Source organism: Manihot esculenta, chromosome 5 (assembly GCF_001659605.2).
Source record: "Manihot esculenta cultivar AM560-2 chromosome 5, M.esculenta_v8, whole genome shotgun sequence".
NCBI lineage: Eukaryota > Viridiplantae > Streptophyta > Magnoliopsida > Malpighiales > Euphorbiaceae > Manihot > Manihot esculenta.
Genome location: NC_035165.2, coordinates 25927798 through 25941423, shown reverse-complemented (window position 1 = coordinate 25941423; position 13626 = coordinate 25927798). Strand labels below are relative to the sequence as shown.

General features: G+C 31.5%; 1 protein-coding gene and 1 pseudogene across 1 annotated transcript; both read left to right on the top strand.

Annotated features, from left to right (window-relative positions):
- Positions 1–5554: 5554 nt before the first annotated feature.
- Positions 5555–7171, top strand: LOC110615190 (annotated as a pseudogene).
- A 2936-nt stretch (positions 7172–10107) lies between these two features.
- Positions 10108–11781, top strand: LOC110615189 (cytochrome P450 83B1). The gene is made up of 2 exons (XM_021756941.2): positions 10108–10992; positions 11091–11781. Exons 1-2 carry the CDS (start codon positions 10108–10110, stop codon positions 11697–11699), a joined length of 1494 nt encoding a protein of 497 aa, XP_021612633.1. The 3' UTR covers positions 11700–11781.
- Positions 11782–13626: the final 1845 nt, after the last annotated feature.

Below are 13626 nucleotides of genomic sequence, written 5' to 3'. Positions count from 1 at the left end.
AAGGTTTTTTTTTTGTTAAATTTCTTTGTTTGTTGATTGATATAAAAAATTAGAAAATTTAATTTCATGAATTTAAGTTAAATTATTTGATATTGTGATTTAGTTAGAATAAAGATGTTTAATTTCTTGATTTTCTCAATTTTAGGTTAAATTGAGTTTTTTACTGAGAAAAATTTTATTAAGATGCAACCTAAACCAACGAGTCCCCATAAAAACAAGAAGAAACTTAATATATAGACATTACATACTAAATGAAAAAATTTGGAGAACCTCAATTACAAAAGAATCCAAATATCACAAAAAATCAAATATTATATAAAATTACATTTTATAATAAAGTCCTTTTCCTTTAAGATTCCTTGTTTGGTTAAAGCATTTGCCGTCCAATTAGTTTTTCAAGAAAATTAATTTCTAATGACACTTGGAGCATCCCACATCAATAACAAAAACTGAATTTGAATGGTTTATAATTAAATGATCTTGAATTAAGAAAAAAATAATCTAAAAATTATTTTACCAGTTTAGATTTGATATCAAAATAATTAAAAATTGAAAAAAATGTGGATTTAATGATTTTACAAGAAAAAGAACTATCAGTAAATAAATAGAACCACCAAAACACTATTAAACCATAATATCGTCTATTTAAAGTAAAATTAAAGAGTATATATACAAATTTATAGTACCGAAAATTCTTTTCTTTAATTTTTATAATGTTTTTTACCCATTTTCAAATTAAAATTAATATGGGATGGAGGTTGATTTCAGAGCCAGATTCTTTGGTGTCAAATACTTTGAAACAACGATATTTTCCGAATTCTGATTTCTTTCATTCGGAATTAGGTAATAATCCTTCTTTCATATGGAAAAGTATTTGGATAGCCAAAGAATTGTTACAGAAGGGTTGTAGACGACGTATTGGCAGTGGTGATGAGACTTTTGTTTACCATCATCCGTGGCTGCCTGATGAAGAAAATCCTTTTATACAAGCAATTCCAGCAGAGGGGAATACATTACTGAGAGTGGCAACATTATTGGATGGGGAAGGAAGAAGATGCGATGAAGAGAAGTTAGAAGAATTTTTACAACCACAAGATATTGAACTCGCCAAAAGAATTCCTGTGTCGTATTGTGTTCGTCGAGATACATGGGGATTGGTGCATGAAACACATAGAATATATATAGTTAAAAGTGGTTATAGAGTGGTAATGGAACAAGTTCAGACAAGGTTAGACAATTCTGATTTTTGGTCAGTTGTATGGGAAGCACATATGCCATTAAAAGTAAAGCATCACTTATGGCGTGCTTTGATAAATACTCTTCCTTGTAATGAGATACTGCGGTCTAGGCATGTTGAGGTGATGATTGCATGCAAGATTTGTGAATATAATGCAGAAACAATTTCCCAAGCACTATTATATTGTCTGGCAGCAAAGGAAATATGGTTACAGTCATATGTGGGTTGGCAGTATTAGAGAGATGTTGCTGATTGCATTGGCTGGTTGAAACAGAAAGAGAAGAAGGACTGTGTTCATGGTTTCCTGGTTTTTTGGGCAATTTGGTAGTCAAGGAATCAAATAGTATGGAACTAGATTAGAAAATCGGCAGGGCCAGTTATGCATTTGTCTCGGCAAATTTTGGTAGAATGGAAGGCGACGCAGGTACTGGAAGGTAATGATAAAGCTGGTTCAGTTGCTATAATTTCATGGAAGCCATCAAACAGGTTTGAAGTTAAATGCAACTTTGATGTTTCCTTGCAAAATGGAAAGTTTGGTTTTGGTGGGATTTTGCGAGATAGTAATGGCCTCTGCATGGCAGGCTTCTCATCTTCTACGCCAGCCGTAGAGGACCCAAAATTGGATGAAGCTTTGTGTTTTAGAGAGGCGCTGAACTGGTTGAAATCATTAAATCATATGTAGGTTACAGTGAAAATTGATCGTTTGTTCCTAGTTCAATCTTTGAGCTGGTTGAAATCATTAAATTATATGTAGGTCAAATTGATTGTTTCCTTCTAATTCAGTCTTTTAGAAGTAAATAATAATATTTCTCAATTTTTTGGTTTATTATTCATGATTGTTAGATTATGATGACTGAATTTTTATCCATTAATCTTATTTTTGTTAAGAGATCAACGAATTGAATTGCTCATTGTATTATTGTAAGGGCGTCTGCTTTTGTAAGTGATTTTTAATGGGATATGCCATCCTTTTTTATATGAAGTTTTCAGTTATGATGCTAATAATATGGGTGCAGGAGAGCCTAAACTTCAATTTAAAAAAAAAAAAAAAAAATTATCCAGCGTCAATTTTCTTGTTTTTAAATGGGGTTTTTTCTTATTTTATTTTTTATGACTGTGTATAAAAGCTCATTTACAACATGAGTCCAAAACAGAAATGGAACTATGGCAAGGGCTCGGTCTAGGTAGTCATCAACGTTACATGCATAAAAGCTTACATTGACATGAATCCAAAATAGAGACGAAACAGTGGCAAGGGCTTAGTCTTTGTAGTCATCAACGATCTTACGTGTATAAAAGCTCATATATGACACGAATCTTAAACAGAGAAAGAAACAATGGCAATGTCTTGGTCGTCTTTCACACCTACCGGTAGTGGGACTAATTTTTATAAAATGATTCACAGCTTATTTATTATAATCTTAGTTATATAAATACAATTGGTATTAAAAACACACTAACTCAAAAAATTATATCTAACTAATAAATTTATAAAGAAAAGTTTATCCGTAAAATAAAATGAGCCGTCTAAAATAATAATAAACTAGAATACCCTAAGATTAAATATTATATTGTTATTAAAAGAATTAACTTAATCTATAAATTTAAAATTATCATTATTAGACTAAATCTAATAAATTAATTTTTTAAATTGTTTTGCTAAAATTTTAAATTTAAAATTATTTAGGATCTCCTTTCAATAGCTATTGTTCTTAAGAAATGATAGGATCTAACCCATTCCTTGAAAGAAATTTTGATGGGATTCCTATCTATTAAAATTTTAACTCCTTTCAACTACATTTTTGATAATCGCCAGACTTCTCCCATCCTTGGGTGAAGCCGGAACTGCGACATGAAGTGAACCGGACTGACTATACACGCCGGCCTACTTACAGAAAGTTCAGTCCTATGATGTGACATAAAGTAAGGGAAGCGAGGTCAGTCACCTCATAGCCTTATTAGTACGCGCGCCGGGAGATGGGAGAAATTAAATGGCTATCTGATATTAAGAAGTACTCTAACGCATCCATACGTATGGAGAGTGACAAAAATAGGTGACGCAGTAACATAGAGGTGTTTAGATGCCACTAACAAATAAAAAGAAAAAGAATAAAAGGAAAAAGACGTGATATTCCCTATTTAACCAAACTTATACACATACCATAAACTCTATTTTCTAAATATCAGAATATCAATTTTAATATATAAATATAATCACATCAATAAAATCAATAGACTTGGAGTCTCAATCAATCTCTTTTCACCTCTCCTCTCAAAAAGTTAACAATTGGTATCCAAAAACACAATAAACTCACGCCATAACAAGCCCAAATAACAGGAGAAGAGAATTTTCCATTTACGAACAATATCAGGAGAAAAAGCAGCATTGGCTAGAAGGCAGTCCAGCAACTTTACCAACAATCCTTCCAAGACTATGCAACTTCACCAGCAATCCTTCTAAGACTATGCAAAATCATACCTAAGCTTCTATCTATTTTGAGAACTTCCCCAGGACTCAGGACTAGAATGCTAAAACTTTTTGGGATACTTTTTTAAAGTTTTCAAACATCTATAAAGTTTATATTCCGGATAAACTAAACCGGAGTGGTTGACGGTTTGGGTTCATCAAAATTTCTTCTAGAGACCAAGTAGACAGCCTTATATGCGTTTCCAATAACTTGTGGATTGGTTCTTTCAAACTCAGAGCCTCTTTCCCACGTTTTGCCCGCCGTCAATTTCTGAAGCATAGCAGCAGAAAGCAGTGGGCAACCTTCACCCAAAATCACAACCTACACAATGAAAGATCAACACCAGGAAATCAACAATTTTTCTGTAACAGCCAAGCTCAAATAATTTTTGAATTCATTTTTTTTATTTAAAAGGATTAACCTAAATTATTTAGTAATTTTTAATCTATTATTATATACAATTTTAAATTTTTGTAAATTCTATGCGGGACAAGTCCCACATTTTCAAAAGGAACCACCAGACCTTGGGAGGGAGGCTGTCAATTTATATCCTGAACAACCTAGACAACCCACACGTTTCTTAGTCACTGGTAATTACAGCACACCTGATGACATTGCATAGAAAATAAAGAATGGCTCTCTCGATCAGCCTCACTTCAGAGCATTCACTCTATCACAAATCTTCAAGATTACTTCATTGCTGAGGGTCTCCTCAACATTAATATCACTCTAATGGGTGGAGATAAGGTGCTCTTAACTTATGAATAAGAGGATTACATGAAAGATTTTTTGAATGAAAGCATATATTGACTCAATCAATGGCTTTATGATATTACGCCGTGGAAGCCAGTTCATAACCCAACTGATAGACTTATATAGATCAGGTTGCAAGGTATCCCTCTCTCAATTTGGTCTAATCATTTCTTCGAATGGGTAGGGGGTCTTCTTGGAAAATTTATCTCAGTTGATAGTTCACCTCAAACAAAAGCAAGATTAGACCAAGCTCGTATTTCTAGAACACATCAACAAGCTAATTTTTCATTCACAAGCAATGCCAAGAGAAGAGAATTCTCTATTCACTAGCAATGCCAGAACAAGAAAATTCAATGTCAGGAGTTTTTCTACTCACATTCAATGCCAGAAAAAAGATTTTTTTATTCATAATCATGTTCACAATTATATTCAAGTTCACAACCACGTTGAAGAGTTAGTGAAGATCAATTCTAAAATGTAACGGTTCACAATATTGAAACTGCATTTCTAAGTTAAAGAGAAGCGTTAGAAGAATGGACTTAATCTGCAAATTTAAAATTATGATTGTTAGGTTAAATTCAATAAATTAGTTTTAAATTATTTTATTAAAATTTTAATTTTTCTTTTAAAAAATGGGGGTCGGAAATTAGGAGAATAGAACCTGAAATCTCTCGTATGCACTTACCAGGCTAACTGGCTAATCCCGTAAATGCATTAAAATTTTAAGTTTAAAATTTAAAATTATTTATAATTTTATTTTTTAATTATATTTTAATGTATAAATATCAGCATATTAATAAAATCAGTTAACTGGAGTCTCAATCAATATCTTGTTCTTTCCTCCAAAAGAACTATCAATGGGCAACTAGTTGTAGTTGGGCTGTAATGGTCATGGTCGTCAAATTGTTGAAACTTTCGTACTCATTGTCGTGTCTTAATCTGTTTATGCTCCGTGTAAGTAAAAATAACTAAGAAATCATTTATCTTTGGATTAAAGGAGTTTCGTCAGCTGCTCCAACAAAGGAAAAGATCTGTATATATATGTAACCAGTGGTCTCCTTTTTATAATATCTCATATTCAGAGTTGAAACACAAAATGGTTTTGCTTGTACTTCTCCTGTTAGCTCTTCCATTCCTTCTTTCATTTCTTCTCCGAAAACTCAAAACCAAAAGAAATCTTCATTTGCCACCTGGTCCAAAGGGTCTTCCATTCATAGGCAACTTGCATCAATTTGATAGCTTAAACCCTCATTCCTACTTATGGCAGCTTTCTCAAAAACATGGTCCTGTAATGTCGTTGCGTCTAGGTTTTGTCCCAATCCTCGTAGTTTCCTCTGCCAAAATGGCTGAAGCAGTCATGAAAACCCATGATCTTATATTCTGTAGCAGGCCTGCTTTAGTTGGCCAGCAAAAGTTGTCGTAAAATGGTTCAGACTTCGCTTTTTCACCTTATAATGCTTATTGGAGAGAGATAAGAAAAATTTGTATGGTTTATCTCTTCAACTCTAATAGAGTGCAAAGTTTCGTCCCATTAGAGAATTTGAACTTTCAAATATGCTTGAAAAGATCTCCAAATCAGCCGTTGCCTCGAAACCTGTAAACTTGTCTGAAGCCCTGATGTCGCTTACAAGTACTATAATTTGTAGGATTGCTTTCGGGAAGAGGTACGAGGAAGATGGGGTTGGAAGGAGTAGATTTCAAGAGTTGTTGAAAGAAGCTCAGGCCTTGTCTACGTGTTTTTTTGTTGCAGATTACTTTCCTTTCTTGGGTTTTATTGATAAGTTCACAGGATTATTACATCGCCTAGAGAAGAACTTCAGGGAATTTGATGTTTTCTATGAATAGATCATCCAAGAACACCTTGACCCAAGTAGGTCAAAGCCTGCAGAAGAAGATATTCTTGATATCTTACTTCAACTTTGGAAGGATCGTTCTTTTAAAGTTGATCTCACCTTTGATAACATCAAAGCTGTGCTTATGGTAACTTCCTGATCATGCAAGGGCAAATTCTTTCTTTAGTTTCTTTATATGGAGCCATGCAGTAATAATGATATATTTTTTTTCTTTTGTTCTATACAGAACGTATTCGTGGGAGGAACAGACACCAGGGCAGCTACTGTGGTTTGGGCCATGACCTTACTGATGAAGAATCCCATGGCAATGAAGAAAGCTCAAGAAGAAGTAAGAAAACTTGTTGGGAGGAAAGATTTTGTAGAAGAAGCTGATTGTCAACAACTACCTTATCTCAAAGCTGTGATCAAAGAAACAATGAGACTGCAACCCACAGCTCCCTTATTAGTGCCAAGGGAATCAACTGAAGACTGTGTGTTAGATGGGTATGACATAGCAGCTAAAACTGTAGTTTATGTGAATGCATGGGCAATTGGAAGAGATCCTGAAATCTGGGAAAACCCAGAAGAGTTTAATCCTGAGAGATTCATCAATAGCTCTATTGACTTGAAAGGCCAAGATTTTGAGCTGACACCATTTGGAGCTGGTAGAAGAATTTGTCCTGGGATTTTTATGGGTCTCGCAACTGTTGAGGTGTCTCTAGCTAATCTACTTCACAAATTCGATTGGGAGATGCCTGTTGGAATGAAGAAGGAAGACTTGGACATGGATGTGCAACCTGGTATTACTATGCACAAGAAAAATGCTCTTTGCCTTATGGCCAGGAAGTATGCCTGATCTTTGGGCACGCATTCATATGAAGGAAAGACTATTACTGGATAGGATTTCTCAGCTTTACATAAAAATAAAACATTTATATATTAAATCCATATGAATCTGATTTAGATAATAATTTTTCTTAATATAAAAGTTATCTTTGTGCTTGATTTTAGTTCTCCTAATTATATTATTATTATTATTATTATTATTATTATTATTATTATTATTATTTTGGTTAAAAATTGTGCTCTTAATTTAGTTTTTATAGTATCATGACAGGCTGAATTTAGTCTATTATTATTATTATTATTATTATTATTATTATTATTATTTCTAGAACACATTTATATATTAAATCCATATGGTATCATGAGTCCAAAACAGAAATGGAACTGTGGCAAGGGCTCGGTCTACGTAGTCAATAAGGTTACATGTATAAAAGCTTACATATGACATGAATCCAAAACGGTGACGAAACAGTGGCGACGGCTTAGTCTTTGTAGTTATCAACGATCATACGTGTATAAAAGCTCATATATGACATGAATCCAAAACAGAAAAAGGAACAATGGCAATGTTTTGGTGGTCGTTCACACCTACTGGTAGTGAGACTAATTTCTACTTCAGGAATTTATTAGGATATATGAGAATACATTTGAATTAACTATTTTAAGTTAAATATAAAATGATTCACAACTTATTTATTATAATCTTAGTTATATAGATACAATTGATCAATTAAAGACACACTAACTTAAAAAATTATATCTAACTAGTAAATTTATAAAAAAAAATTTATCCATAAAATAAAGTCAGCAGTCTAAAATAATGGTAAACTATAATATCCTAAAATCAAATATTGTATTATTAGAAGAATTAACTTAGTTATAATTATTAGGTTAAGTCCAATAAGTTAGTTGTTTAAATTGTTTTGTTAAGATTTTAAATTTAAAATTCAAAATTATTTATAACCTCATTTCAATGGCTACTGTTCTTGAGAAATGGACATATCTGGTCCAATCCTCAAAAAATATTTGATGGGATTCTATCTACTAAAATTTTGACTTTTTTATTATATTTTTATAATAGTCAGCACCTTGCTTAATTTGAGAAAGCGTCTAGGAAAAGTTAAAATTTTATATAATAATTAACATAAAACTACTAAATAATTTGAGTTAATTAGTTTTGAGACACAATAGACGGTCATTTTTTCTTTGATTTAAGTTAATCAAAATGATTAACTTAAATTATTTAATAGTTTTTAACCCATTATTATATATAATTTTAAATTTTTATAAATTCTGTATTTGGGACAAGTCTCACATAAAGAATTTACAAAAGGAACCACCAGACCTTGGGGGAGGCTTTCAATTTATATCCTGAACAACCTAAACAACCCACACGTTTCTTAGTCATCGGTAATTACAGCACGCCTGATGACATTGCATAGAAAATAAAGAATGGCTAGCTCGATCAGCCCTTGCCTCACTTCAGTGCATTTACTTTATCCGACACGGAACAATTAGTCTTGAACTTTACGGAAAACTTGAAGTGGACCTAACTTTTGCTGTCGACGTTCGATAGAGATCCACGATAGATTTTCGAAAAGAAAATTTTGAGACGCACAACTTTTAAAAGTGTGATGAGAGCTGCATGCTATTAGAAAATTCTGAGATTCCATCGTTTAGAGGATCAATTTTTCATTTTAATTACTTTTTTAGATATTTTAGGTATTTTCATAATTTTACATATTAGAGTTTTGTTTTTATTATAAATAGCATCCCTTAACTATTAGAAATACACTTTTCAATATTTAAAAAATTTCAATAAGATTTTTCATTTTCTATCATATCATTCCGTTTTAACCAAACAATATTAATTAAAATTTCTGACGAAATTTAAATAGTCCATTGTCACTATCACAAATCTTCTAGATTAATTCATTGTGGGTCTCCTCAACATTAATATCACTCTAATGGGTGGAGATAAGGTGCTCTTAACTTTTGAATAAGAGGATTACATGAAAGATTTTTTGAATGAAAGCATAAATTGACTTAATCAATGGCTTTATGATATTAAGCCGTGGAAGCCTGTTCATACCCCAACTAATAGACTTATATGGCTCAGGTTGCAAGGTATCCCTCTCTCAGATTGGTCTAATCATTTCTTCGGGGTCTTCTTGAAAAATTTATCTAAGTTGATAGCTCAACTCAAACAAAAGCAAGATTAGACCAAGCTTGTATTTCTAGAACACATCAACAAGCTAATTTTTAATTCACAAGCAATGCCAATAGAAGAGAATTCTCTATTTACGAGCAATGCTAGAATAAGAAATTTTAATGTCAGGAGTTTCTCCACTCACATTCAATCCCAAAAACAAGATTTCTCATTCAATCATATTCACGATTATATTCAAGTTCACAATCACATTAAAGAGTCGTGAAGGCCAATTCTAAAATGCAACAGTTCACGATATTCACACTACATTTTCTAAGTCAAGAGGAGTGTTAGAAGAATTGATTTAGCCTGCAAATTTAAGATTATAATTGTTAGGCTAAATTCAATAAGTTAGTTTTAAATTATTTTATTAAGATTTTAAGTTTAAAATTTAAAATTAGTTATAATCTAATTTTTTTAATTATATTTTAATGTATAAATACCTACGTATTGATAAAATCAGTAGAGCAATTGGAGTGTCAATCAATCTCTTGTTCTTCTCTCCTCCAAAAGAACTATCAATGGGCAACTAGTTGTAGTTGGGCTGTAATGGTCATAGTCGTCAAATTGTTGAAACTTTCGTACGCATTGTCGTGTTTTGATCTGTTTACACTCCGTGTAAGTAAAAATAACTAAGAAATCATTTATCTTTGCATTAAAGGACTTTCGTCAGCTGTTCCAACGAAGGAAAAGATCTGTATATATATGTAACCAATGGTCTCCTTTTTATAATATCTCATATTCAGAGTTGAAACACACAAAATGGTTTTGCTTGTACTTCTCCTGTTAGCTCTTCCATTTCTTCTTTCATTTCTTCTCCGAAAAATCAAAACCAAAAGAAATCTTCATTTGCCACCTGGTCCAAAGGGTCTTCCAGTCATAGGCAACTTGCATCAATTTGATAGCTTAAACCGTCATTCCTACTTATGGCAGCTTTCTCAAAAACATGGTCCTGTAATGTCCTTGCGTCTAGGTTTTGTCCCAATCCTCGTAGTTTCCTCTGCCAAAATGGCTGAAGCAGTCATGAAAACCCATGATCTTATATTCTGTAGCAGGCCTGCTTTAGTTGGCCAGCAAAAGTTGTCGTACAATGGTTTAGACTTGGGTTGTTCACCTTATAATGCTTATTGGAGAGAGATGAGAAAATTTTGTATGGTTTATCTCTTCAACTCTAATAGAGTGCAAAGTTTCCGTCCCATTAGAGAATTTGAAGTTTCCCATATGCTTGAAAAGATCTCCAAATCAGCCGTTGCCTCGGAACCTGTAAACTTGTCTGAAGCCATGATGTCGCTTACAAGTACTATAATTTGTAGGGTTGCTTTCGGGAAGAGGTACGAGGAAGATGGGGTTGGAACGAGTAGATTTCAAGAGTTGCTGAAAGAAGCTCGGGCCTTGTTTATGTGTTTTTTTGTTGCAGATTACTTTCCTTTCTTGGGTTTTATTGATAAGTTCACAGGATTATTACATCGCCTAGAGAAAAACTTCAGGGAATTTGATGTTTTCTATGAACAGATCATCCAAGAACACCTTGACCCAAGTAGGTCAAAGCCTGCAGAAGAAGATATTCTTGATATCTTACTTCAATTGTGGAAGGATCGTTCTTTTAAAGTTGATCTCACCTTTGATCACATCAAAGCTGTGCTTATGGTAACTTCCTGATCATGCAAGGGCAAATTCTTTCTTTAGTTTCTTTATATGGAGCCATGCACTAATAATGATATTTTTTTTTCTTTTGATCTATACAGAACGTATTCTTGGCAGGAACAGACACCAGCGCAGCTACTGTGGTTTGGGCCATGACCTTACTGATGAAGAATCCCATGGCAATGAAGAAAGCTCAAGAAGAAGTAAGAAAACTTGTTGGGAGGAAAGATTTTGTAGAAGAAGCTTATTGTCAACAACTACCTTATCTCAAAGCTGTTATCAAAGAAACAATGAGACTGCAACCCACAGCTCCCTTATTAGCGCCAAGGGAATCAACTGAAGACTGTGTGTTAGATGAATATGACATAGCAGCTAAAACTGTAGTTTATGTGAATGTATGGGCAATTGGAAGAGATCCTGAAATCTGGAAAAACCCAGAAGAGTTTAATCCTGAGAGATTCATCAATAGCTCTATTGACTTGAAAGGCCAACATTTTGAGCTGACACCATTTGGTGCTGGTAGAAGAATTTGTCCTGGGATTTTTATGGGTCTCGCAACTGTAGAGGTGTCTCTAGCTAATCTACTTCACAAATTTGATTGGGAGATGCCTGTTGGAATGAAGAAGGAAGACTTGGACATGGAAGTGCAACCTGGTATTACTATGCACAAGAAAAATGCTCTTTGCCTTATGGCCAGGAAGTATGCCTGATCTTTGAGCACGCATTCATATGAAGGAAAGACTTGCTAGATAGGATTTCTCAGCTTTACATAAAAATAAAAACATTTACATATTAAATCCATATACTTTTTATCTTTATGCTTGATTTTAGTTCTCCTAATTATATTATTATTATTATTATTATTATTATTATTATTTTGGTTAAAAATTGTGCTCTTAATTTAGTTTTTATGGTATCATGATAGGCTGAAAATTTAATACTGCCATTATACTTGTTAGAAAATTTTAATTTAGTCTATTTTCAACCTTATCTAAATTAACGCATAAGTTTTAAATTAAGTTTATTAATTTAGTCCAAAAATTAAAGGTCTTTTTTGTCAAATTTCTTGGTTTGTTGATTGATATAAAAAATTAGAAAGTCAATTTCATGAATTTAAGTTAAATTATTTGATATCGTGATTTAGCTAGAATAAAGATGTTTAATTTCTTGATTTTCTCAATTTTGGGTTAAATTGAGTTTTTTTTTTTTCTAAGAAAAATTTTATTAAAATCTAAAAAAAACTTAGCATAACAATGCAACCTAAACCAACAAGTCCGCATAAAAACAAGAAGAAACTCAACATAGACGTTGCATACAAAATGAAAAAATTTGGAGAACTCAATTACAAAAGAATCCAAATATCACAAAAAATCAAATATTATAAAATTACATCCCACGATAAATTTCTTTTTCTTTAAAATAAGGAAAATTCCTTGTTTGATTAAAACATTTGCCGTCCAATTAGTTTTTCAAGAAATATAATTAAAGCTGATAACTGGTAACAATTTGGAAATATCGAGGATAGAGTTGTGTACAAAGTTAATTTCTAATGACAATTGAAGGATCCCACATCAATAACAAAAACTGAATTTGAAGGGTTTATAATTAAATAATTTTAAATTAAAAAAAATAAATTTAAAAATTATTTAATCAGTTTGAATTAGACTATTATAATACGATTATTATAATCTTAAAAAATTATATAAAATTAATAGCTTTACGAAAACAATAGCTATTTATTAATAAAATGAATCTTTCAAAATACTATCACACTGTAATATTTGAAATACTATCAAACCATTAAAAAGCATATATACAAAATCACAGTATCAGGGTCCTTTTTCTTCGACTTTCATAATGTTTTCTACCAATTTTCACGTTTTGAAATGAAAACTGATATTATCTCAATATTATGTTAATTATTAATTCAATGTAGAGGCACGTGTGAATATATTAATATCGGCAATAATCACTTTCTAATTAATATCATTCAATCTAATCATTCAATTTAATCACGTAGAAATGAAGTGAAATGATCGTGGGAATTGCTAACAAAAAGTTGAAGTGAAATGATCGTGATAACCATATTTTGTCTCTAAATTAGTTCTGGAGATTTCGAGACGGACGAATTCAGAATTGAAATGTGGAAGGATGAAATATAAATAGTAATAAAAAAAAACTATTTATTTGAAATACAAATTAATAACTTTTATAAAATAATTTTAAAATATATTATATCCACTGCATATAAGATATCAAAATAGAACATGTCGCTTTTTTTTAAGTCACGAAAATTATTTATAAATGGATTTGCAGTAAATATTTCAATAATTTATATTTTTTATTCACTTATTAGGTTTTATTAATATTTTAATATATAAATAAATTAAATTTATCTTATTTTTAATTATTAATTACACATTATTTGATTTATTGAAGTTTTAATGCTCCAATTTAAATGATAAGTCTGAGAAATTAAATTTTATATTTTTTCCATCTCATAATTTTTATTTATTTTTTATTTTTTAATTATTTTAAAATTATTATTTATTTTTTTAATATTATAATGATATATAAATTAACTATTATGACTGTATTTAATTTTATTTTATTTTCAAGAAGTTTCTTAAAATACTT